Source organism: Hemitrygon akajei, chromosome 11, assembly GCF_048418815.1.
Source record: "Hemitrygon akajei chromosome 11, sHemAka1.3, whole genome shotgun sequence".
Taxonomy (NCBI): Eukaryota; Metazoa; Chordata; class Chondrichthyes; order Myliobatiformes; family Dasyatidae; genus Hemitrygon; species Hemitrygon akajei.
The window spans coordinates 67,127,891-67,155,818 of NC_133134.1; the positions used below are offsets into that span (position 1 = coordinate 67,127,891).

At 38.9% G+C, this 27,928-nt stretch overlaps 1 protein-coding gene and 1 long non-coding RNA gene across 5 annotated transcripts in view; one reads left to right on the forward strand and one right to left on the reverse strand.

Annotated features, from left to right (window-relative positions):
- The window catches only part of mad1l1 (mitotic arrest deficient 1 like 1), a 1,014,619-nt gene that overhangs the window by 429,206 nt on the left and 557,485 nt on the right, over positions 1 to 27,928 (reverse strand). For all 4 annotated transcript variants that reach the window (XM_073061007.1, XM_073061009.1, XM_073061006.1 and 1 more), the window contains one exon: positions 20,486 to 20,690. In XM_073061007.1, coding sequence (XP_072917108.1) covers positions 20,486 to 20,690 — 205 coding nt within the window. The remainder of the gene's footprint in view (positions 1 to 20,485; positions 20,691 to 27,928) is intronic.
- On the forward strand, positions 446 to 27,882 carry LOC140735677 (uncharacterized). Its single transcript, XR_012100793.1, has 4 exons — positions 446 to 544; positions 21,495 to 21,799; positions 22,446 to 22,580; positions 27,787 to 27,882. It is a non-coding gene; the product is annotated as an uncharacterized lncRNA (long non-coding RNA).

The window sequence follows — 27,928 nt, forward strand, 5'->3', positions numbered from 1 at the left end:
GTGTCATATTGTTGGGTGTGCTCTAAGGAGCCTATACATTCAGAAGGTGGCTTACCAATGCAGCCCATACCCCTGAATCATTGTGATTTTATTCTTTGATTATAAAACTAGAACTGTAAAGGGAGCAGACTTAGTACAATACCTATACTACTGGATACCCTCTGAATTCTGTTAGTGATATTTACAGTGTGTATGGTCACCAGGCCTGTTACTAGCTGCCAGGAGTACCCTTTAAAAAGTGGGATCTTTGACCACCCACATTACAAGACATGTTCCAGCTTTACAACCGACTTGCTTTGATTGAATCATACGGCCACAACTGCTATTCCTGTTTTGGTTTCCTCAGATTAATAATTTACAGTTCTTACCCACCCCACCCACCACCACCACAGTCCACTCACCTCCAAATCCCAGCCTCCCTACCTTCATTTATGACATTGACAAAAACAGGTTTAACTTTCACCTGCTTTGGTTACTCCTCTGGTATTCATACTTTGATTCTACTTCTATGAAGTGGCAAGGAATGTTTTTCCCCAAACTAAAGGTGAGATAAGAACGTAAATTTTCATTTAAACAGAGCTCACTTTGGGAGTTCTGAAGTGTGGTATCATGAGTGTTCTGTAAGTCATCAAGATCAAAAGCATTAGAAATAAGTGTGTTTATTTTTCTCTAGAACTATATAACCACAGACTGCATTTGACAAACTATTAAGGACAGACTGGGTACTAAATGTTCCCTGCTGATAAACTACTGGTTCAATATAGCTGAAGGTGTTTAAGCAGCAACTTGTTATTCCAATAAAGCTAGAAGCAGAATTGCTAAAATAATTAAAACAAGTTGCTTTTTGAAGAAAAATTCCTCTGCTCTAAATTAAAATCAGAGCAAGCATTTAATACATTCTTTAAACTTTGTCTTAATACAATGATTAATACATAAACACAAAAGAAGGTACAGTTTAGAAGTTAGCTCTGCATTTCAATAAACTGCCTGCTAATACATACCTTACTTAGACTAAATGTCAAAATCATAATTTTGTACCATTTGTATTTACTACAGTAATTAAACAAATATCTTGAATTTTATTGCATACTTGTGAAAGCTCAGTTTCTGGATACACATCCTGCTTTCAAAAAAGAAGCAACTTGCATTTTCCCCATTTATATAAATGTTTACTTGTCTACTTATGGGAAAGATGCACCGTAAATTATTTGTTCTTTTGCAAGTAATTTACAGTCCCCAAATTTCAAGTGACTATTTTCCAGAAAAGGGAGAACAAAGCAACAAGTCATTGTCAATTACATTTACATACATCATTTTTAACAGGCTCTCTTTTCATCCTCCAAATTCTGCTACAGAATTGTCTTCAAAATAAAACTTCTGTCCTCAACCAGTACCCTAATGAATTCCAATCCTCAACCTTTCTGCTTTTAATTGATGCACTATTCTTCAATTTAGGCCCTTAATTCAGATTCAGATTCAGATACAGTTTATTGTCATTTAGAAACCACAAATGCAATGCAGTTAAAAAATGAGACAACGTTCCCCCAGAATGATATCACAAAGGCATATGACAAAACAGACTACACCAGAAAATCCACGTAACATTTGGCACGTATATGAAGACTGTTTAGTGAAGACACCTCTACCAAGCCTGACTTGTCAGCCATTAAATTCTAACATTAACAGAAAAACCTGTGTCACATTCTTCCTTCCCCCAAGCTGGTGGCCAGCATTATGGTAAACTGAATCTAGCCAACTCAGAATGCTTACTTCCTGACTGCTTGTTGACCATGCTGTACATGATACTTGGGTTACATATTCATCTTTTAATTCCAGCCAGAGCTAGCTTTCCATAGAGATTCTGGAATTTTTGTAATTTTTCAAAAGTTATGGATAATTTTGGCACTTTTAAGATCTTAAGAAACTCAACATGGAAATGAGCAATTCCACAAGGAGGAAAAATTGATTTAGCAATCTAGCAATAGCACAAGAAAAGTTCCTGATTCAGTGTTTGTGAGTTCACTTTCCACTCCGTACTTGAGCATTAGAAATATCATTTCAGGTCAGTAACAAAAATATGCTGTATTGTCAGACATTCAAATGTATTTTGAAGACCCTAGTCAAAAATTTTTTCAAGTATACTGAATTTCTACATGCTCTGTGAATAATTTAATAGACTCCAATTACATACATATACTATTTATAAAATGACAAATTGCTTCCAAGTCCTTGATGCTCATATGTTCAAGATTCTAGATTATTTAATATCTTTATCATTTCCAGTCCACAAGTGTAAAGGTGAACAAAATAACTGTTACTCCAGATCTGCTGCAGCACAATAAATATAAATACGTAAGACAGGTTATATAAGTAGGTTGATCGTGTGTCCACAAAGTGACCCAAGGCACAGGAGTGCCTGTACAGAGGTGACTGACAGGAAATAATAAAGTAGTAGTGGTGGGGGTATCTTGGGGTGGGTTAGTGGGTGGTGGTGTTGATCAGCCTTACTGCTTGGAGAAAGTAAAGGCTGATTTATACTTGTGCGTAGGGGCTACTGGAGGTCCTGGCGTGGATACTTTGTAGGCTCCTCCCTGAACAGTCCATGAGCAGGGTGGGTGGGATTCTTCATGATGTTACTGGTCCTTTTCTGGCACCTTTCTGTATATATGTCCTTGATGGTGGGTCGACTGATGCCAGTGAAGTGCTGGGCAGTTTTGACTACCCATTGTGGTGCCTTCCTGTCTGCAAGAGTGCAGTTTCTGTACCATGCAGTGATACAGCCTGTTAGGATGCTCTCCACTGCACATCAGTAGAATGACACAAATATAGGTGTGTATTGTCCAGCTCTCTCCAGCCTCCTCAGAATGTAGAGGTATTGGTGACCTTTCCTGATTGTGCAGAATTTGTTCTGGGACCATGAGAGATTGTGTGAGGTATGCACTTCCAGGAGTTTGAAACTGTTCCCAGTTTCCACTGCTGTGCTGCTAATGTAAGAGTGGTGGGAGTGGTGGGAGTTCTTTTGAAGTTGATAACCATCTCCTTTGTCTTGTTGACATTAATAAAGAGGTTATTTGCCCAGCACCAGGCCTTGGGCTCTTCTAGCTCCTCTCTGTAGGCTGTCTCATCGTTGTTGGTGATAAGCCTCAACACTGTTGTGTCGCTGTCGTACTTGGCAATGTGATAACTCAGATATTTGGCCGTGCAGTCACGTGTAAAAAGTGTATACAGCAATGGGCTCTGCACACTGTCCGGGGACACACACATGTTGAAGATAATGGGAAGGGAGGAGTGATTGTGTATCCTGACTATCTGAGGCCTGTGGGTGAAGATGCCTAGGTAAGCAGTGCATCATGAATATCACTTACATTCTTTTCCACATGTATGGTGAACAAACAGTGCTCATAGCAAATCCAGTCCTCAGCTTCTGCTTCACCTTGGCCATAACCCACTCTGCTCTTGTCCCAAGGCCTCCAAACAACATTAAGACCGGTGATGAAAGAAACAAAAAAGTCATTTGAACCATCAGAAAGAACATGGCCTAGGTTTTGCTGCAATTAACTTTGTCACCTCCACAACACTCACCAGCTGTAAGGCAAATGGGTTGAATACATTACCATTTCTCCCGTTGGATAGAAAATAGAACATTATGCACAAGAACAGGCCTTATAGCCTATGATTTGGTCCCAAACTAATTAAACTAATCATTAAACACTTAACAAAACTAATCTCTTTTGCCTACAGTGTCCATACTCCCTCCATTCTATGCATATTCATGTGCCTATCCAAGAACCTGTGCAACATCCCTATCATTTGTTTATTTAGTGATACTGTGCACATATTTGCCTCCACTATCACCCCTGGCAGCGCATTTCAGGCACCCTAGAGTATGTGTAAAAAACCTTGCCCTGCAATTCTCTCTTTGAACTTACCCCCCCCCCCCCCCACCTTAAATGTGCGCTCTCTAGTGCTACAAAGTTCGGGAAAAAGATACCAGCTATACCTTATCTGTGCCCCCTATAGTCATATAAATTGCTATCAAGCTACCCCTTAGCTTCTGTCGCTCCAGAAAAAACAACCCAGTTCATCTAATCTTTCCTCAGAGCACATACCTTCTAATGCAGACAGCCTGGTAAACTTCTTCTGCACCCTCTCCAATGCCTCACATCCCTTCTATAATGGAGTGGCCAGAATTGAATGCAATACTGTATTTGCAGCCTAAAGAGAGTTTTACAGTTGCATAGTTCCACTCTCATAGGAATCTTAAGATATTCTGTGCAACACCTGTTTCAAGCAAGATTGAGAAAAGTGCTGAAGGCATGCTTGACACCAATCAGCACTGACTGACTCTGTTTACAGACTTGTTGTTAAGATCATGGCTTGCACTCTGTCAAGTAGCAGGTGGAAAGTGAAGTTGAATTTCTCAAGGCAGCCACATTTGAGAAAGATGCTTCACGCAGCAGACTCTCAATTGTGGCTGAATCAAAGGCATTTGTGAGGAAAAAACGAAACATTTATAGTGGTTGATGTAGCTCCCAGGAATTCTCTTGGAGTTGTCCAAATCACAACACTCAAGAACATATCTTCATATTTTCAGAAACATACAGAATTCAGCGAAGTATTTTGTTTCAGATGCAAGTACTTATCTGAGGCAACTCTGGACTTAAAGGTTAAACAAGTATTTGAAATCTGGGAAATGGTAACTGGCAATGCTGATTGAAAACAAGAGAAAATTTGCAGATGCTGGAAATCCAAAGCAACACACACAAAACACTGGAGGGAAAGCACAGGTGCACCATAAGGCTGTGTGCTCAGCACCCTGCTCTACTCACTTTGCACTTATGACTGTGTGGCTAAGCACAGCTCCAATGCCATATTTAAGTTTGCTGATGACTCCACTTTTGTAGGCTGAATCAAAATTCACGACGTATCAGCATAAAAGAGTGAGATTGAAAATCTGGCTGAGTGGTGCCACAGCAACAACCTCTTACTGAATGGCAGTAAAACCCAGGAGATGATTATTGACTTCAGGAGGAAGAAGTCAGAGGTCCATGAGCCAGTCCTCATTGGGGAATGAGAGGTGGATCAGTAACAAAAAAAATCTACCTATGGCCTCGATGAGCCAAAGCCTCAACTCTCCACTCTAACACTGAGGCATTTACACAATGGCCATTCCACTTGAGCCTAATTTATTTTTATTGGAGCTTGCCTAATTATGCTTCATGCAATGACTCCTCGGGAACTGTGCCGCAGGAGCCCTGCTTGCTTCTTTAAAATTCTTTCTCCCTCTATGCAATCCAATGTCTCCTTGGGATCTGCGGCATGCAAATGTGCCTGTTTTTCCTGTTCACTTTGTAAAACTCTCTCTCCCTCTACACATTCCAATGTCTCCTTGGGAATTGTGGTGTGTAAAATGTGCAGTCTGCCTCTGCTCACTTCTTTTAAACTTTCTTCCCCTTTATGCTTTCCGAAGTCTCCTCAGGAACTGTGTATGCAAAATATGCCATCTGCCCTCACTCACTTCTTTTAAACTGTCTCTCCTTCTTCACAATTTAATGTCTCCTCAGGGGTTACGGCACAGAAAATGTACCCGCTTGCACGCTCACTCTTCCTCTACGCAATCCAATGTCTCATCGGGAACTGTGGCATGCAAAATAATCCACCATTTATTATGCATTCTCACATTTTCTTGCACCTCTCCAAATGCATTACCTTACACTTCTCTGAATTAGTTTCTATTTGCCAATTTTCAGTCCAATTGAGCAGAAAAGGACCACCTTTTCCTTCTAGCAGTCTGAACACTCCCACTTCACAGTTAATGATGTAGCTATTTTCTGTCTCATCTGCAAATTAGTTTATCAAATTTCCCTAAAGTTAGGCTTAAGACATGAAGATATATTATAAAATCCAATTAACTCAGTCCAGGGCCATTAGTCTTCAGACACAAAATAGACTTCAGACACAAAATATCCAACAATTTGCCACTCTCCTCTGGATCCTCACCTCTTTGACTATCCTGCCACATGGAACCTGCTCTTGGTTTACCCCCAACTCCCTCTTTTAAAAAAACTATGCAACATTAAAATTTCTGCAAGCTCCTAGATGAAATCCTATTGAAAGAGAATGTTTTCAAAAAGCTTTAGTTAGCACCTCTGTACTTTTTGCCTTTGCTTCTTCCAACTCTCTGGGATACATTTTACATGGGCCAGGTGACTTGCTCATTTTTAAAAACCTCTTAATACTTGGACTTTGCCATCTTGCACAATATTTCACATTGCAACATTGCCATCACCCAATTCTTCTATGAAAAAGTTGTAAATATGATCCACATCCGCTGTTACAATTCACTGCAGCATGGGGTTACCTTATTCTCTTGCTTCTTATACCTTTCATTTTGGTTCTTAATGATTTTCCCCACACCCTATTTTTCTCCCCAATCTCTAGGCATTCTGGTGTATGCAGATGCTATGCACTTCCTTCTTTTTCTCTGATCCTGTCCCTCTGTGATCCTTGGCATTCAGGGGCTTCAGATTTGGTAGCCTCACCCATTTACTTTGTTGAACATATTTCCCTTGAGACTTTTGAAACTACTTCTTTAATATTTAGCATTATTGCAAATGGAAATATTAAAAAATACATTTTCTAGAAAACTGAAATAAAAAAATAGAAAATACTGGCAATATTCAATGTCAGACAGCATCTTTGAAACGAGATATAATCTTCACCAGAACTGGGAAAGAGCTTTAAGTTGTAGACCAGGTGTTGGAGTAAGGGGCAGGAAAAAGGGAATATGCTTCGTAGGCTAAAGCCAGGTTGCCATAGCATTAGCTGTAGAATTACAACTTGTCATAATTTTTTATGTTTTGCACTGTACTGCTGCCACAAAACAAATTTCATGTCATGTCAATGATAATAAACCTGATACCAATCACCAACTTCAAAACCCTATTCCCTATTTTCCCCGTATCCCTTGATCTATTTAGTAGTAAGAAATATATCTATCTCATTCTTGAATACATTTAATGACTTAACATCCACTGCCTCTTAAGGAGGTAATTACACAGGTTCCCCAAACTTGGGGTGAAGAAGTATCTCCTGAACTTGTTTTGAAATGATTTATTTAATATCCAAGGCCGTAGTCCCTGCTTCTCCACCTGCACCTCCTCCCCCACCCTCTGCCATCATAAATGTAATACTAGTACAGTATTGGTTTTAATAAATTTTATAAGTTTCTATGAGATTCTGTCTCATGCTAAACACCAATGAATGAAGGCCTAATCAACCCAATTCCTACTATACTATATTTCTTGAGCGATCATGTTAGAATCAAGCAGCTTGGTATTATGTGCATAAATTTAAGCCAATTAGAGGCAGCAGTGTTGCCAACAGAAATGTGTACTCAGCATTCTGTTCATCAGTTTCCCCATATCTTCTATGTATTTTTGCAGATATGAGTTTTCAAAAGGCATTTAATAATATGTATTTTATGATTATTTGTAAAGTTGAAACATACTGGAGAATGAAGAAGCAGATGGGATATAATTGATCAGTGTTTAAAACAGTTGCAGCAAATAGGTGTTCTCTGGTCTGGCTGTAGTGCAGAATAGTTCTCCAGTGTTCAACTGAGGGTACAAGGCACATGGTGCCATTTCAAAATTTGTTTGTGACAGCATGTTTGTAAGTACAGTTAACAAAGGGAATATTAGCAAGCATCAAGAGGGGAATGAAGGCCCGATGGAATAAAAGACACAGGGTGATAACATGCGAAGTGGTTTGAAGAAAGTAAGAATTCAAATATTTAGGAAAGGCTGAGGAAGTGGGATTAAGTGGACTGGTAAAGCCAGTGAAGACCCAAGGAGGCGAATGATCTCCTGTGTTGTATGTAAATGATTTGATATTGCTCACAACCTTGCAAGCAATATCCTATTAATTTCAAAGATTATTTAGTCAGTCATGCATTACATCAAATGTATGTTCATTGATCAAGCTACAACTTTGTGACAAGAAACATTTACACACAATTATTCCATATTTTGAAAATGAACTCTGATTTTATCACATTTGGGGTTTGTAAATGTAGGATGATTGTTTAGAATCGAAACAAATTTCAATTCACAATTTCGTTAAGAATTCATGCATACACTCAGGTACATATTGATCACAGTTAGAGTCACTATTTTGTTCAGCATTGAAATAGAGCTCTTTTATTCCTACAAATTGTTCCAATATCTGAAATTTCCAAGTTCCTCTAAATGATGAATCTGATTTCAGCTAATTTTGAAGTAGCAAAAGTGTTTCCAAGATCATAAAGGAAATATCAAAGAGTGAGTGCTCCATCGAAAATTGCATGTGAAATCTCATTGGGTTAGTATGTTGAAATTAAGCACAGCATGTTGAAATTAAGAACTGAGTTTTACAACTTTCCAATCACTTTGCTTTAAAGATATACTTGAAGAAGTTTGATCTTGTAAACCAGAGAGCACATTACATAGTCAATGAGACTGAGGCTACGTCCACACTAGACCAGATAATTTTGAAAACACCGGTTTCATGTAAAAATAAATTGGCGTCCACACTAGGCATTTTTTAAAATATCTCTGTCCACATTAAAACGGATATTTCAGCGAACCTCCTCCTACTGCAGGACACACCTACCGAAAACAAGCAACATGTTCGCCGTGAAAGACTTGGTGAGCGTTTGTTCAGTTACAAACTAGAAAAACTTAAATGACAGACAGCCATTGGCTCTCGCGCAGGAGGACTTAAAACTAAAAAAAAACAAATACTGGAGCGTATGGAGGCAACCGACAAGGACAATGGGACAATCAGAATGGGAATGGGACATGGAATTAAAATGTGTGGCTACTGGGAAATCCTGCTTTCTCTAGCGGACAGAGCATAGGTGTTCAGCGAAATGGTCTCCCAGTCTGCGTCCCATTCCCATCCTAATATGTCTATCCATGGCCTCCTCTACTGTCAAGATGAAGCCACACTCAGGTTGGAGGAACAACACTTTATATTCCGTCTGGGTAGCCTCCAACCTGATGGCACGAACATTGATTTCTCTAACTTCTGTTAATGCCCCTCCTCCCCTTCTTACCCCATCCCTTATTTATTTATTTGTTTGTTTGTTTGTTTGTTTATCCCCCCCTCCTTTTTTACCTCTCTGTGCCCCTCTCACAATCACTCTTTGCCTGCTTAAATTTGAAGTTATCCCCTTTGCTTCTAAAGCCTGATGGTTGAGGGGCTATAACTATTCTTCAACCTGGTGGTGTGGGTCCTGAGATTCCTGTACCTTCTTCCTGATGGCAGCAGCAGCGAGAAGAGAGTATGACCTGGTTGGTGGGGGTCTCTAATGATGGATTCTCCTTTTCTGTGACAACACTCCATGTAGATATGCTCAATGGTAGGGAGGGCCTTAACTGCTATGGACTGGGCCATATCCACTACATTTTGTAGGATTATTCGTTCAAGGGCATTGGTGTTTCCATACCAGGCAATGATGCAGCAAGTACAGTAAATATACTCTCCACCAGATATCTATAGAAGTTTGTCAAAGTTTTAGATGTCATGCCGAATCTTCACAAATGCCTACGGAAGTAAAGGCACTGACATGTTTTCCTTGTAATTGCACTTACATGCTGGGCCCAGGACAGCTTCTCTGAAATTATAACACTGAGGAATTTAAACTGCTGACCCTCTCCACCTCTAATCCCCTGATGAGGACTGGCTCAAAGACCTCTGGTTTCTTTCTCCTTAAGTCAACGAACACCTGCTTGGTCTTGATAACATTGAGTAAGAGGATGTTGCAATGACACCACTGAGACAGATCTTTAATCTCCCCCCTCTATGTTGATTTGTCACCACATTTGATTTAGCCTACCACAGTGGTGTTGTTAGCAAACTTTGGCATTGGAGCTGTGTTTAGCCTCACATTTATAGTGTAAAGCAAGTAGAGCAGGGGGCTAAGCACACATCCTTGTGGTGCACATGTGCTGATGGAGATTGTGGAGGAGATATTGTTGCCAATTCAAACTGATTGGGGTTTGCAAGTGAGGAAATCAAGGATCCAATTGCACAAGGAAGTATTGAGACCAAGGTCTTGAAAATTATTGATTAGTTTTGTTGGGATGATAGCATTGAATGCTAAGCTGCAGTTGATAAAGAGCATCCTGATGTTTACGTCTTTACTGTCCAGATGCTCCAGGGTTGAGTGAAGAGCCAGTGAAATGGCATCTGCTGTGGACCTATTGCTCTGGAAGACAAATTAGAGTGGATCGAAGTCATTCCTCAGGCAGGTATAGATATGTTTCAGCACCAGCCTCTCAAAAAACACTTCATCACTGTGAATGTAACTGCAGCTGGGCAATAATCATTGAAACAGGTTATCACATTCTTCTCAGGCACCAGAATATTGAAGCCTGCTTGAAGCAGGTGGGTACTTCAAACTGCCAAAGCGAGAGGTTAAAGATCTCAGTGAACCTCTAGCCAGTTGATTAGCACTTTAGTACTTGGCCAGTACTCCATCTGGGCCAGATACTTTCCATGGGTTTATCCTTCTTTAGGATGATCTTAAGGAGACTGAAATAAATCACAGGATCATCTGGGGTTGTGGGAGTTCATGATGGTTCTTCCATGTTTTGACGGTTAAAGCAAGCATAGAAGGCATTGGGCTCATCTGGAAATGAAGCCCTGTTGTCACCTATGTCACTTGATTTTACTTTATGAGGTGATAGCATTCAAGCCCTGCCACAAGCATCGAGCATCCTTCATTGATTCAAGTTTAAAATCCATAAGAGGGGAAGAAGCTGTTCCTGAATCACTGAGTGTGTGCCTTCAAGCTTCTGTACCTCCTACCTGATGGTAACAGTGAGAAAAGGGCATGCCCTGAGTGCTGGGGATCCTTAGTAATGGATGCTGCCTTTCTGAGGCACTGCTCCTTGAAGATGTCCTAGGTACTTTGTAGGATAGTTCTCAATATAAATGTATAACTCTCTGCATCTTCTTTCAGTCCTGTGCAGTAGCCCCACCCCCACCCATACCAGACAGTGACACAGCCTGTCAGAATGCTCTCCACAGTACATCTATAGAAGTTTTTGAGTGTTTTTGTTGGCACACCGAATCTCTCCAAATTCCTAATGAAGTTACTGTCTTGCCTGCTTTATAGCTGCATCGATATGTTGGGACCAGGTTAAGTCTTCAGAGATCTTGATACCCAGGAACTTGAAACTGCTCACTCTCTACTTCTGATCCCTCTATGAGGATTGGTATGTGATCCTCTGTCTTACCCTTCCTGAAGTCCACTACCAGGCTTTCATCTTACTGACGTTAAGTGCCAGGTTGTTGCTGTGGCACTACTCCATTAGTTGGCATGTCTCGCTCCTATACAGCCTCTAGTCTCCATCTGAGCTTCTACCAACAATGATTGTATCACCAGCAAATTTATAGATGGTATTTGAGCTATGCTTAGTCACACAGTTCTGGGTATAGAGAGAGTAGAGCAGTGGGCCAAGCACACATCCCTGAGGTGCTCCAGTGTTGATCATCAGTGAGGAGGAGATATTATCACCAACCTGCACAGATTATGGTCATCCATTTAGGAAGTCAAGGTTCCAATTGTAGAGCAAGGTACAGAGGCCCAGGTTCTGTAACTTATCAATCAGGATTGTGGGAATGATGTTGTTAAATGCTGAGCTATATTTGATGAACAGCATCCTGGCATAGGTGTTTGTATTGTCCGGGTGGTCTAAGGCCACGTGAAAAGCCATTGAGATTGCGTCTGCTGTTGACCTATCGTGGCAAATTGCCAGGTCCTTGCTGAGGCAGAAGTTCAGTCTAGTCGTGACCAACCTCTCAAAGCATTTTGTCATTGTAGACGTGAGTGCTACTGGATGATGTTCATTAAGACAGCTTACATTATTCTTCTTAGGCACTGGTATAATTGTTGTATTTTTGAAGACACCCAGTCCACTGACTTGAAACAATACCTCTGCCTCCTGTGGCCACCTCTCCACTGTCCTAAAGCTTTGTTCTTTAGCCTTTGCTGGATGCAGGTAGGGGCCAAGAGATCAGATTTCCTGAAGTGCAGTCTAGGTATGGAACAGTAAGCATTACTATCTTTGTACAACAGAGGTCTAGTATGTTGGGATCTCTGGTGCTACAGGTTATATGATGCTGTTAACTGGGAGGGATTTCTTCAAACAAGCCTGGTTGAAGTCCCTGACTATGATTTGAAATGTGTTGGCATGGACTGTTTATTGTTTGGAGGCAGCATCATGCAGTATCTTATGTACTTGATAATAGCCAGCCACTGGCTATTATGTAAACTGTGGTCAGAATCACAGACAAGACCTCTCTTGGTAAATAGAATTGACGACATTTGATCATTAGGTGTTCAAGGTCAGAGGAACACAAGTTTGTCAAAACCACCTCACTGAAACACCACAGAGAGTTTATCATGAAGTACACACCTCCATCTTCAGCCTTTTCTTAATCAACAGTTCAATCCATCCTGCGAATCAAGAAACCTTCGGGTCTGACTGCCAAATCTGGCGTGCTGGGAGTAAGCCATATCTCGGTAAAGCATAGAACACAACAATTACTCATTTCCCTTCGATAAAGCAATTATGCCCTCAGGTCCTCAATGTTGTTCTCTGGCAACTGCACATGTGCTAACAAGACGCTGGGTAGAGGGGTCCTCATTCCTTTGTGTTTCAGCCTGGCTTGGAAATCACTCTCCTCTCCTGCCATGCTTTCAGTGATAGCAATGAACATTCATCTACTTAAAGGTACATTACCTGCTTGCTTGAGAGTTAAGTCTGCTGAATTCTTCTGAAGATCGTGAAATCCGTCGTTCATTAAGTCGATTTAAAAGTATGTTGCTTAAAGGGAAATTACACGCTGCAGATTACAGTGTGAGTAATTCAAAAGAGGTATATTTAGAGGTTTTGTTCATAGCCTGCAGAACACCAGCATGGTTCAGAAGCACCACTGTTCCTTCATAATTGCCAGCAAAAAATATCAGGTTCACTTATATTTATTGTGAGCAACTGTGGACCCTATATCCAAGGAATGATGTGCTGATTGGAGAGGGTCCAGTGGAGGTTCACAAATCCCAAATAAAATTAATTAACAATGCAACACAAATTTGTGGATAGATACTTTTTCTAATAGGTTTATCCAGATTTTGAGTTAGAAGCTGGATTCTGGTGCAAATGTGGTGGTAAAAATTCAAAATAAAAGTGATTCTTCAAATTCTGGAAATCCAGAGCAACACACACAAAATGCTGGAGGAACTCAGCAGGTCAGGTAGCATTTTTGGAAATGAATAAACAGTCGATGTTTTGGGGATTATTCATTTCCACCTGCTGAGTTCCTTCAGCATTATGTGTATCAATAAATCTACTTTTTTTGAGATGTCTCACAACATTAAAAATGGGAATCCTATTTATGAGGAGAAAGAGTTTAATTTCATCATTTTAAGAAAAGGATTAGTTGAATATTTAGTCATCAGGCATCAAATATAGGAAGCACTTTTGTCATATCAACAATAATTCGCATCACTTTTAGTTCAGAATCACAATTCAAAGTGCTCAATGGCAAGCTTTTCTTCGGAATTACCATTTGCAAATGCTGTTTTGTTTGTACATGGTCCTATAATTTCTTGTCATTATGTGGGCTCCACCACAGTCCTTGATAGTTGCGATATCAGACTGTGCACATATCACAGTGATAAATTTTTATTCAATCTCTCATAGACATTAGATTTAAGTGACACACATCCACACACACACACACACACACAATTGGAATTGATACAGAAAATTAAATTTCTTGTGAGCTAATTATTCTGACTTTCCAAAATGAAATTAATCATCTTTGTCCTGGTTACCCGACACCCTTTAACAATCTATCCATCCAAACAATATAGAAACTCACAGTACCAAATGAATATGTTGCTTATGGCAACATATATTCAAGGGCAATAGTTTGTAAAAATTCAATAAACTCTTAGTTTACTGTGGAAATTACTTATACCCTCTGTAATACTTGGTGGGAAGAAAAAGTGAGTGGAGTTAAAAATCAAATACCTCTTCTGTAATTCCATTTTTATATTGATTAAGTAGCAGAAGCTTTACAACATTAAAACTGCACTCCACTCACTTATTACTGTAAATTTCTGCTTGGTGCAGCAGTCCTATTTGTCAACATTATTTTTTGCTTTTCAATTTCTCTGATGCCATGTTATAGACACCTAATAAATGAATGAACTAAGTACAAAGATTAAAAGGTAAAAGCATTTAAGTTATTCAAATTGCTAGTTTTACACATTAATTCACCAAAGAGATGCTAGATTTTTGGCCCTTGCAACATGCAGTTATCATCATAAGTGAAGGTATGCAGAAAGAAAAAAAATAATGACTTACCATAGAAAATAATTAATCAAATATGTTGCCAAGTAGCATAAAAGTTTATAACACGTTAACACAAGAGACTACAGGTGCTGGAAATCTGGAAGAAGACACAAAGAGTTGGAGAAACTCAGGAGGCCAGGTAGCCCCTGTGGAGGGAAAGGGACAGTGGACTTTTCACTTTGCGACCCTTCGTCAGGGAGCAAGTTTGCATAAAGAGGACACACCTTGTGCTTTATGTACAGTATACTTTGAGCACACTCAGGAATCCTTATCACAAAGCTTTGTAAGTTTTCCATTGGATGGAAGGGTGACACATAGGCATGGTAAAACATATCTGGAGTTAAGAAAGGTTATGAAGGAAGTACACAGTCTTTCTACTGGTAATGATGGGGCTGGGAGCTCAACATCTGGCCACATAAGATGCTTATAATTGTCTTGCTTAGCTAATAGTGAGGGTACCAATTTTATAGTAGGCCAAAACCTAAAAAAGAAATAGAGAATCATCAACATATGGGCCACATTCTGAGAACACTATTGTTTACAATAAGCCTCTTGCATTTGATCAATGATTTCATAGGCTCCTGCTCATTGTCTGAAACTATTTAAAAGCTATTATTAATGCTTTTTGAGATAGTGATTTAGATGCATATCATATTTTTTTACTGAGTTAAGTATTGTATGTAATTAGTTTTGCTACAACAAGTGTATGGGACATTGGAAAAAAGTTGAATTTCCCCATGGGGATGAATAAAGTATCTATCTATCTATCTATCATCTATCTATCTATTTTCTAATAAAGCTATTCCCTTTCACATTTAACAGAGAAAAACAATGAGATGGAAAACCAGCAGCCCTTTAATCCTACTCATTTCCCAAAGCAGAGCTCAACTAAAATTACTCTCTAGGCACAGCAAAATTATTTTACAAAATGTTGCGACATCATTTTCAGATGTAACACGAGTGAAAATGAAAAGTATTCACATATATTCTAAGGATAAACTCCACCATGGATGGTCCCAAGCCCAGCTGTGGAAGGAGAAGGAGAAGGGATGGGCATGGGACTAGAAACCCCATCCCATAAAAACCCAGAGCTACAGAAACGACAACAGAAGCTCCAAAGACCTCATTCCTGGGAGAGGAAGGATCTTCACCTAGAAGACATAGATGAATTACAGCTGGGGTCAACTTAAAAGACACATCCCAGGCCAGTGGAATCTGATGAGTTGCTGTCGGTGCCCTATGCACAAGTAGGGGTGGTGGGCTTAAATAAAAGCTATTATTCTGAGGATAGAATGTAAATCCCTCAAATAATACTATGTATAGTAATTTCCTATTTAATGTTGTTTACAACATAATAGTGTGAAGTAAGAGGATTAAGTAGATGTGTGCATTACAGGTAGACCAAACAAGCTGTTGTATTATTATTACAAAATCCTTTATTTTGATAAACATCATTTTATATTTCAAGTTAAATGTGCATCTATTCAACAGAAGGAAATACAGTGAATTGCAGTTAACTGGCCATCAGTTAATCAGGGCAGAAATTAACAGAGAACTTTACCAGTCTTCCTTTTGCTTATTTGGGACAAAATGCTACTTAATTAGGACAGTAAACTTGTAAAAGTTACTAGCTAGCATCAATAGTGTACACTTGTGTTACCATTAAACACAACACCGTGCTTAGAATGAACAGTTTTTAAATAGCATCAGTTACGTGTGCTTGTGTTCAAAAAGCAGTGATATTTGCCACTGATAGTTGGCGAGAAATAAGCAAATAGACACTGTTTTGCTCATTGTGGTTTCAAGTATTCAGGCTTAGAGATGCCAGAAATGGCCAAAGTGAAAATGAAACTATTTCACTACTTCAACAAGTTAAATACTATGAAAAATTTGAAGGTACCGACAATCAGCTTGAATGTTACAATGAAACTGAAGATTTGGAGGATGCAATCATCAAAAGCTTTGTATGAAGGTAGTCCATTATCACTAGGCATCTGCGCTGATTTTGTTCATTTACAGTCAATCAAAAGAACATGTCAGCATACACACTGGATGATATTCTGCCATCGATAATTATTAAGAAACAACATTTTTATAGTACTGTAGTGGAATTGTTAGTGTCCTAATTTGTTCACTATATCATTTAAATATATAATTTATGCCTCAGCTAAATGGCAGTTTTTCTTTTTCCTATGTTTTTAACTATTTCCATGAAACTTAGACTAATTGGTCAGCTCAATTAATTGGACCGAAGTATACTGATCCCGATGTGCCCCATTATCTGGAATCCATTGTACATACAGCAGCTAGTGAAAAATAGAGGCTTAAGATTAGTTGTGGATTTCTGCAAATGGAGTCGGTGATCTGGTTGAAATTAATGTAATCCTCAATGCTGAGAAGTAAAAGCAGATTCTCATCCATCATGCAGTACCCATCAGGGAGGCATCTGATCAGTCCCAACTTCATTCTGCAGCAGGACAATGACCACAAACACACGGCCAAGGTCATAAAGAACTATCTTCAGTGAAAAGGAGTTCTGAAACAGATGGTATGGCCTCCACAGAGCCCTGTTCTTATCATCAAGGTTGCCTGAGATTACCTGGAGAAACAGAAGCAAGCAAGACAGCCAAAACCTGCAGAAGAACCGTGACAAGTTCTCCAAGATGTTTGGAGCAACCTACCAGCCAATTTTCTTATAAAACTGCACAACAGTGTACCTTACAGAATTGATGCAATTTTAAAAGCAAAGGGTGGTTACACCAAATATTGATTTTATTTAGGTTTTCTTCCTGTTTACTGCTCTTTATAGTTTTTTTTGATATTTAGGAACATTTTAATTTAATTATTTTTGAAAGCATCTTGAATATACAGATTTTTTAACATGATTTTTGCACAGTATTTATTACTGCACATAATGAGCTGAATAACCATCAATGATATATCATTTTGCTTCTAAATCAGGATTAATTTGAGCTCCATATCCTATAATGATTAGATATGCTATAATGATAGACTTTCGAGGTACTTTGGAGGAACACTAAACTTATTATGTACTTCTCTAAAGGATGGTAATGTGCCTTACAATTGAGGTCAACATTGCTGCCCACGTCTTAAAACAGCATTACCAAATTAGCTTCTGCTGTATGCACAATCACTGCCATGTTTTCTCTCATACGTAACTGCACCTCAAAATAACTTATTGCAAATTGTTTCATAGTCTTTATGGAAGACATGATAAAGCGTATATAAATGCAAGTTTTCCTTTCCATGTCTTCTTCAGCTTTCAGCTATGTGCTGACAGTTTCATCTATCATCTCAACTAATACAAGTCTCACAAATAGCAACTATCATAGTCAGTTCTGTTTAAATATATGTTGTTAGATCATTAAAATAGATGCCCATATTTATAATGACATGAGTCATTAAAATTGAATATTAATAACTTATTTCTGAAAGGGGAACTGCTCAACTGAAAGACACAGATTTACGAATTTATCACTCAAGTAATTTATTTCTAAGAAGTAGTTTAAAACTTTCTTTTAATGCCCACTTTATAAATCCAAGGAGAACTACTGTCACAATTTCTAATATTGGGGATCAGCCAAGCTTCTGCATTACACAAATTATCCCTCAAATTACATTTAGAGGTGTGCAACAGAGGATGTATGAAATATGTTGCACATCTCATATGTATTCCAAGCAATTTTCTGTTCCATTAATGAATCATGTCAATCAGTGAGCAAGGCAGGCACAACTAAAGATAGGAATTAGAGATAACAAGAAGCAAGCTGAGCCTGTGTACGAAAGGAAATAGATCCCATGACCAAAAGTGAGACAGTTTTGCAATGAAATCTGAATTATTTATCTGGTAAAATCCAGTGAATAGAAGCAAGATACATAATACAAAGTATTCAGTCTCCAAGCAATGACTAATAAGAAATCTATATCAATATCATCCATTCTGCCACGTAAACTTAAGTTATTATTTCTTATGTTAGACCAGTAATGGAGTATAAACTCATCAGTCACATGCAATAAAGCTTTGTCCAACTAATCATGGTTAAATCTTAATAAAGAAAATGAGCAGTTAGCATTCTTCAGAATCAATGCTGTAGGGCAAGTCTAGCTGTTTTGGATGTGAGGCATTGAATACCAGAGAATGCTGCATTTACAAAGTGATGTTAAACCTGCAAAGGAATGCTGATTTATATTCTGGAAAAATGACATTAAACAGCTGAACCTAGATTGGTTCAGCTGTTTTAAAAACAGCTTAATTCATTTTGCTATCTTTCATGACAAGATAAACAAAAAATAATTTATTAAGTGATATGGTAGTATAAACCAAAAGAAAACAAGTCTTAGAAAATTAGATGAACTTTGGGCATTATAAAATATTAAAACTTTTCCACCAAATATAGACCCATAATAAACAGTCATGTTCATTGGCTAATTAATTTAGAAAATATTGATATTCAGCAGTACTAGGATAGAAATAATTATGAAAAGGACTAAATCATTAACAAAAGAAAATATGGGTTTGACAATTTTCTAAATCTTTAACAGTTTCCATGTGCTGTTTCTATGAAGCATTCACCAGTATTGTTTTTGTATTTGTCTCTTTAAGCTATTTATTATACTTACAATGGAATGACTGCTTTAATCTGCATTGTGTAGAATCCAAACACCCTGTTGTAGTCCTGATTAAATGCTTTTCAATGCAGCTTATTAAAAACCATCATAAAATGCAAGTTCATTTTAAAGGATTTTCCTTTTAATCAATATAATGCTTCAGCAATGAACAATTAATTACTTATTAAAAATATTTGCATTAACTCTTCTTTGCAAACAGTCAGCTTTGCATTGAGTGCTGACAACATGCTCCAGTATCGCCATAACCACATAAATAGCACAAATTTAGAGGACGCGTACTGTATGTCAAGACATCACTATGAAGTTAACCTTCTCAGATCCTGCAAGGTCCAAGATAGAAGGCCTAATTATATTGCAGCTGAATGTAACTATGTTTGGGGAGAAATTGGGAATTTAGTACAAAGCATTTTTTAAAAATTTATTTTATATTTTCCCAATTTTTTAAATCACTTATTGTTTTTGGATTATAGAGCTTTGCCCAAATGATCACATACACCAATCATTTTCATCTCTCTTACAATGTTGTTTCTCACTATCCAGTGGTCTACTACAGTAAAGTGGTTCCTCTTCTGAAAGGGAAACACTTCACTGCAATCCAACAAATGAGATTGGAAATATTGTGCAAAAAGTTTACTTTCCCTGCTTCATTTTAGAGCTATAAAGAGTAAATTAGTGATATTTTGTAGAACAGTGGAGACTAGTTGAGTACAGGTCCTTTACTCTACTAATTGTGCCTACCATAATGCTAATTTAAACTACACATCGGCCAGTACATGGGCTATATCCCTCCATTCTTTGTTTGTTCATGTGCCTGCCCTAACATCTCTAAAATGTTGCATTCATAATATATCAATGGTAAAATTTCTGTTCCCAAATTCGACAGTGCTCCTGACATCTATGAAAGAATTGAATGCAAAAATAATGTTACAATATGTAATTTTACTACTTCTTTAACATAGTAAAAACATCCCAAGGCATTGTCTGATCAATTTTAACCAAATTATTTACTGAGATTAGAAAAATGACCATGAGAAGTTTGGAGATTTACAAAGGAAGTTATATAGTTTAGGACCTAGGTAGCTGAAGATAGTCACTGATAGTTGGACACATCAAAAATACTGAAAATATTAGGTGACAATAAAGAGAAATGCAGAAGTCTAAGGGTTGCAGGGCTGGGAAGATTTTAGGTGTGAGAAGGGCCGTGGAGGAATTGAAATGCAAGGTAGGAACATGAAAATCACATAGTTGCTTGTCCCAGAGGACAATTTAGTGCAGGAGTATGCAGAAATTGGTATGAATTAGAATATTTTGGACTACGTAAAGCGGAAAACTGACCAAAACAACACTGGAATAATTAAGTCTGGTGTATTGATGGCACAGCTGGGGTTCTAAGATGCATATGTTTTTATGATATCAAAAGATACCTGCAATTTCCTGAGATGGCAGCAGATTGCTGAGTGACCCCATTTGTTCAGGGGTTGCACCTCCCTCCAGGATTCGCACTCTTTCTCTGAGTTGCTCACATTCTTCCTTCAGACTCTTTAGCTCTGTTATACGGTGCTCTTTTGCCAAACTCATAGGATTCATACTCAAGTGAAGCACCTTTGTTTTGCTGGGATCATAGTCACCCTGAAATGCAAGAAATCCTTTCATTAGCTTTGAGAGCAAGCTGGTTCTGATGCCACAGTATAACACATTACCTTTCAAATGTGCATTAGGTATCAAAGTATTGGTATATTTAAAAAAACAAAATAACATACTTACTACAGGGGAATTAGATTCAACTATTAACAAATGTGATTTATTTTTAGTTCTTATAGTTGCTAAAGTAATATGATTACTTTCCAATTTAGATTGTGCATTGATACATAATCAATTTACTTGGTAACCCTTATTGTTAAGCAGACATATTTATATATCAATAAATGAAAAACAAATTCTATTCTTTGTTAGAATAATTCATGATATGGACCAGCATTTATTGTTAACTGTAAATTTACTATTCTGCAGGTGTTTGTTAAAGGATTGTACAAGTCACCTGTTCAAACTGCATATCACATTTAATCCAAAGGAAATGTAATTTAACTTGAAAAGCCTGAAGTTGGTGTCAGTGATTCAACATAAGCTATGTTTCCCTTTTTCCATTACAATCAAAGGAAATCACTAGAATAGTTCTGAATTTAAAATGCACTAAAAAATCTTAAACTTACTTTCATAAGGATTAAATGAATTTTGTGGAAATGTACTTGTAACAAAGTGCTATATTTTGACCGAAGCAAAATAGAATCTATATTGTACCAGAGTACTTTGCTAATAGTGTTTGTGCAATATTATGCCGGCGGAGCAATGATGGTGCTAAACGGCAACTCCTTTGCTTGCATCTTCGGAAACAGCTCTATTTCCATCTTTAAAATCTTTATTTTTCCTTTTCAGGGTTCTTTTGAAGACCCTGTCCTGGAGTTAAACGCTGACTTCAGTTCTTTGCGGGAATGGGACCCGCTCTCAGAGTTTCATAACTGGTCGTTGTTCGGCAGGCTAAGGGCTCAGCCTAAGAGTCTGGCTTGGATTTGGAAGCCTAAGATTTTGGGGCTCTGGAGATGGACGGATCAAGGGTCGGTGTGTGTCATCAGTGGAGTCGAAGCATCTATGGCTGTGTGCCTGGAAACCCAAGATCTTTAAGATCTTCAGACACAGAGCTCGAGAAAAGCAACGTAATGGACTTCTAACATCATAAACCAGTGAGTTGTTTGTTATGTCTCCCTGCTCGCTGGGAAAACGAAGACACCTCCTTCTCCCTTATTAGGGAGAGAGCCTGTGGTATGTCGTATACCGGGTGAAATGCAGAGTCTTTGGGGTAACTGCAAGTCTGTGTCTTTGCTATTGCTTCGCTCACGCTTGAGTGCTCGGTGGCAGGTGCTGATGCTTTTTTTTGCTGTGGGGGAGGAGGGATTGTTGCTTGCTGCTGCTTACACACGGGGGGGGGGGAATCTTAAGGGTTCTAACATTTAACTGTATTCATTCTTTGGGGCACTCCTCTGTTTTCGTGAATGATTGCAAAGAAAAAGAATTTCAGGATGTATATTGTATACATTTCTCTGACATTAAATTGGACCTTTGAACCTTTGAATGGAATCTGAGTTCTTGACAAACTGCAGAAAGACAACCAGATTCAGTTAATGGCAGAATGCCAAGTACGCTGATTAAGTAGATGAACAGACTGCACCATGTCCCTGAACTGAGCCAACACTTGTGCATAAAGGAGTAACTATGCTGTTTTTTGAAGCTACCACCAGCTCTTGTGCAGTGCTAGTCTTCCCTTGCTCCAAGTAATATAAACAAGATTACGATTGATCCATTCTCAGCTAATTGTTGTTTGTTTATAAGACACAGTGAAAAGGTGCTCAACAGAACTTGAAGGTTCCACCAAGATCGCATGTTTAGGTACAGAAATGGACCAATGGGGATTCTGGTGACTGCCTGCTCCTGGGGAAACTCTGGCTGAGGAGTGATCACCAAAAAGTAAGTTTGCTTTTTGCTCTGTGTGGCCTTTCCAGGTAAGTAGCAAATACTGGATTCTGCCCCTCTCCCATCCTATACACTGCAATTTATGCTTATGGTCTATTGCAGGGGTGTCAAACTCATTTTAGGTCACGGGCCGGATTGAGCAAAATGCAGCTTCATGCGGGCCGGATCAGTCGGACGCGTGCGAACACAGCTTTCGTTGCCTCCGTTTTTTCAGCCTGCTCTCATGTGTCTCAGTCTCTGCTATAACTACAAAGTGTTTCACTTTACAAATTCCGTTTCTTGTGAAGAAGACTGCCGAGCAAGACTGCCGAATAAACACTAAAAACCCTGAAAACCTGGTACCTGAATAAACTCAGCATTAGCCATATCATACGCCATAGGCGCTTCGATTACTGGGGCCAGCTTTAATAGTAATTAGATATTATCTCGCGGGCCAAAGATAATTCCACCGCGGGCCGGATTTGGCCCACAGGCCTTGAGTTTGACATATATGGTCTATTGAGTGGATCAGTTTCTTGCTCCGTGATTCCAACATATTAGGCATGCCGACAGTAAGAGTGTTGGGGACACCTAAGATCTGACGTCAGGGAAACACCAGAAACTGAGCTCATAAGTTTACAGAACACTGTGGTGAACAAAATGAAGAGAAAATACAATAAGTAGGGTGAGGAAGAGAGACTTTAAATTGGCAATAATGAGGCAAAGATTTTTGAAGATTTTGTCGTTTAAAAATAATTGGATAGGTATATGGACAGGAAAGGAATGGAGGGTTATGGGCTGAGTGCAGGTAGGTGGGACTAGGTGAGAGTAAGCGTTCGGCACGGACTAGAAGGGCCGAGATGGCCTGTTTCCGTTCTGTAATTGTTATATGGTTATATGGTTATAAAGGGAGTCCTTCCCTGTCCTAAATAAAGGGACACCAGCATGGTGTATGTTTAATAATTATGGGAAGTGATTAGTGGAAAAGACTTACAGATACATAGAACATAGAAATCTACAGCATATTATAGACCCTTTGGCCCACAATATTGTGCCAACCATGTAACCTGCTCTAGAAACTGCCTAGAATTTCCCTAGCACACAGATGAGGAACAAAGGGGCGCATATTGACCTTAGACAGTGGAAGAATTAAGAGCATGGTAGAAGAACTGCCTGACCTAGAAGAGGTTTGGAAAAAGCTATTCAGAAACTTAAAACTATTGTTTTATGTCACAAAACTAGATTTAGAAACCCAATGAAGGCATGCTTAGATCCCAAATCGAATTTTATGAGGTTAAATTTCAGGGCTTTCAAGAACACTGGAATAGTGCTAGGCCACCATGCCAAATGAAGATTTTTATAAAAATAAGTACGATGCATTACATGCTGCTTTTCCTAAAAAGGCCAATTGGTCTAAGAATATGGAGACACACACAATAAGGTGTCTGTAGAAGAATATATACAGAAGATAGTACAGAAAATGGAGCAGGCTATAGGGCCTACAACTAGTATTTCTGGAAATGGACTTCAACCTAAATTACATTACAAACAGAGGACAGCCTATTAACGTCCTGAAATCAGTCCCAGTAGAAGTTAGTATAGGAGACCAGGATCCTGTGTCTGTAAACTTGTGGAAGAGATTTATTGTGTAAAATACAAGCTACTATTACCTGCACTCCCGAGGGACTTAATGTGTGTACACCAGAGAGCCATTGTGAACGAGACTATTTCAGTAGTAGTCAACCTATTTTGTAAAAGTGGCAGTTATTCACAACCCACTTATCAAGGAGCTTGGAACATTTTTACGAGAGTGCCTTGAAAGCCTCTGGAGATTTCTCTAGATTCTGTTTAGACCTACAACTCAGCAAGTGACACTGTTTTCTTCACTTGCTTATTATAACTCAGCTGGAAATGACCATTTTATTCATCAGTATGTATCAAGTAAGGAAATTGTTCTATACACTTCTGAAATATATGTGGGTAATTCTGGGATTGCGGTGGCAGTGCAACTCCCCCACAAGGTTCATTGGAGACACAAGAACAACAGAACAGAGAACCCCATCTGACCCGAGCAGTTTCCAGAGATATGGTCACAAAGGACCTTAGGCCAAAGGTCAAAGGTCTGCGAGGACTGCCACGACTGAAGGTCCTGGAAATGACAGGATGAAATCTGTAGTGACAGGAGGGAGGTATGGGCTTTCTTCTGTCACTCCCTGGTACATTAGGAGCAGAGTCAACCTTTCAACAAGAGGTTGTAAGAAGGTTGTTCAGTGCTGATTTGGAACCTTTACTCTCTGAAGTCCCACCACAATTCTGCGCCCTCCAGCCAGAAATGGGTAAGTTGCATAAAGTGACCATCAACCTAAATGTGGGTTACTAAGTGGCAAGTAGCACTCATGCCATAAAGGTGCCCCTACAATAACACAGGATTTAATCATCTTGCCTCGATATTACCTCACTACTAATATCCTGGGGACCACCACTGAACAGAATCTCAACCAAACTAGTCTCATTAATTTCATGGTGACAAGAGCAAGACAGAGGATAGGTAGCCACAAACAAGTAAGCCACACCCTGACACCACAAGACCTTACCAACTACACCTAAGGTAGAAATCAGGCAAAGAAATACTCTCACTTTGCCTGAATGAGCTCAGAACCAACCATTCTTTAGAAGTTCAATAAGATCCAGAACTGAGCGATCCATTTTACCAGTTCCTCATCAACTACCCCACACATTCGTTTTCACCACCATTGGTACACAGTGTGAACCATCTACAAAATGCACTGTGTTTACTTTCCAGGCTACACTGACATCATCTTCCAAACCTACACTCTCTAACAGCAAGGAGAATGGCAACAAGAACATCAGAACATGACCACCAGCAGCTTCACTCCAAGTTAAACACTTAAGACCAAAGAGCAGAATCAGGCTATTTAGCCCATCAAATCTGCCCTGCCATTTCATCATGGCTGATTCGCTTCCCTCTCAGCCACAATCTTCTGCCTTCTCCCCGTATCCCTTCATGCCCTGACTAATCAAGAAACTACCAAACTCTGCCTTAAATATACCCAATGACTTGGCCTCCACAGCTGCCTGTGGAAACGAATTCCTCAGATTAACCACTCTCTGGCTAAAGAAGACTGACTGTCCTTCATTGCCACAGAATCCTGTGGCAATGAATATAATATGAATTTTCAGCTTCTCCAGCAGCATAGTGGAAGCACCTTCAGAAGAATTGTTCAAAAAGAAATCCATCAGCTTTGCAACAGCAATTAAGGATGGACATAAATGCTGGTCTTCAATATAGACAGTTTCTTCAGATGTGATAGCATGGGGGGGGGGGAGGGGTAGGGAAGACAATTAACAGCATGTTGTCTGGGATGAAGTGTTTCAGTTACCAGGAAAGGCTGGAAAGCCTAGGTCTATTTTTTTCTGGAGCAATTGAGGTTAAGAGGGGCATTGTTGAGGTATTTAAAATTACAAAGGAAAGACTGCAGAAAATTCTTCCCCTTGTTAAAGGTGAATAAATCTGAATCTCAACTAGAAAACATAAATTTAGGGTAAGGGGTAAGAAATTTAGAGAGGATATGAAGAGGACCTTTCTCAGTCAGAAAGTGGTGAGTTACTGGAAAACACTGCTGGAGAGAATGGTGGAAGTTGAGTTCTTAACAGCATTTAAGATGAGCACTTAAATTGCTCAGTCATAGAAGGCTATGGGCCACTTGCTGGAAGATATAATTCACATGGATAGGTTTCCACTGGTTGGTGTGTACATAGCAGGTCAAATGGCCTGCTTCCATGCTGTTTTATTTTATGACTTAATTTATTGTAAATGTTAACAGAAATAAATCTGGAATAACTTTCAAAGTTCAGATTGCATCAGTTCTTAAACCATTTTCAAATTCTGTTCATAATTTTTATACAGGAAATATGAAAAGATTATACTTAATTAGATGATATCTTGTTTCAATTGAGATTCTGATGCAAATTATTCATCTATTCCTGAAATCCAAGGAAGCAACAAAACTTTCCTCTTCAAAAAGTTAAATAATTCCAGTATCAGTGTAACTATAACACAACTGGGTTAATAGTGATGCATTATTCAGAGTGGTCTAAAATAACTTAATAGTTATAGGAACAGAGCTGACCATTAACCTTCAAATAATTTGCACATTCTTCCTTTCAAATAATCTGTGTTCTCTTCAAACCAAGTCACTTGAATGACATCAACACTCAAGTCTGGGAAGTGACAGTTAAAATTGAAAAATGTGAATGAAGTTGATGCTGCCAAAAGTTCTCCAAAGTAAGACAAAAACCTAATAACATTCCTGGGCATCTGGACTGTGTTCACTTTTTAAAATAATAATACACACTGTTCTAATGTAGGCACCTGTAACCAGAAAAGACGCTGTTTGATGTGCACAAAATAACAGTCATTTGCTGTGTGATCCCCTGCATTAATAAAAGGATCCTGGCTATCAAACTTGAATTTCAAAATTTCAATCAAAATTTTTCTGTAAACATATGCAGCAATTCTTCCATTCACCACCTCTGGTATAAAATTACTCTTTTATAAAAACCTATTTATAATTATGCTTTTCCAAACTATGGTTCCAAGTTAAACTAACCACCTTAGGGACAAAGGCTATCTGACCAAGGTTAAGATTACACCCTATCCTTGTTATATGCGTCTTCAGACTATGTGGATTCACAATTATGTGAGGAACTTATTTCTACCAATGTCTCCTTATATGTGTCCAAAAGTCACAGTTATGCAAGGAGCACAGTTTTCCCGCCAATACAAGTCACGTGCGCGCGCCTCACAGTCTCACTCCCGCCAGTCTCGCATTGGTTTTGGCAAGGTGTGGATGTGCAATCTTGTGTTCTTAAACTTTTGTTGGTTTTACCTACGTAACAGTGATTTTGTGCTTGAAATATTTAACTATGCCTCCTAAGCGTCCGATGTCATGTCCTGGGCCGTTAGCCGAGCGGCAGAGAACTGCTTTAACACTTGAAAAAAAGTTGTAAATATAAACAGCGCAGAACAGAATCTTGTCTTTAAAGTTCTTTTGTTGCTTGACAATGTGCCAGCCCCTCACAAACATTCGGACAGCATTCATCCTAACAGAACAGTGCGTTTCCTGCCGCCTAACACAACAGCACTGATTCAGCCACTCGACCAAGGTGTGATCCATATTCAAGGTGTTTTTTTTAACAGCAAACTATCTCTCAGATGCTGCAAGCAAAAGACGATCTTGGAAATCCCAGGAGTTTACCAATGGTGAGGGAGTGATGGAAATTGGAACACTTGGCACATATGGTGATGGACATGGACCCAAGTTTAGAACAGAGTCAGCAGT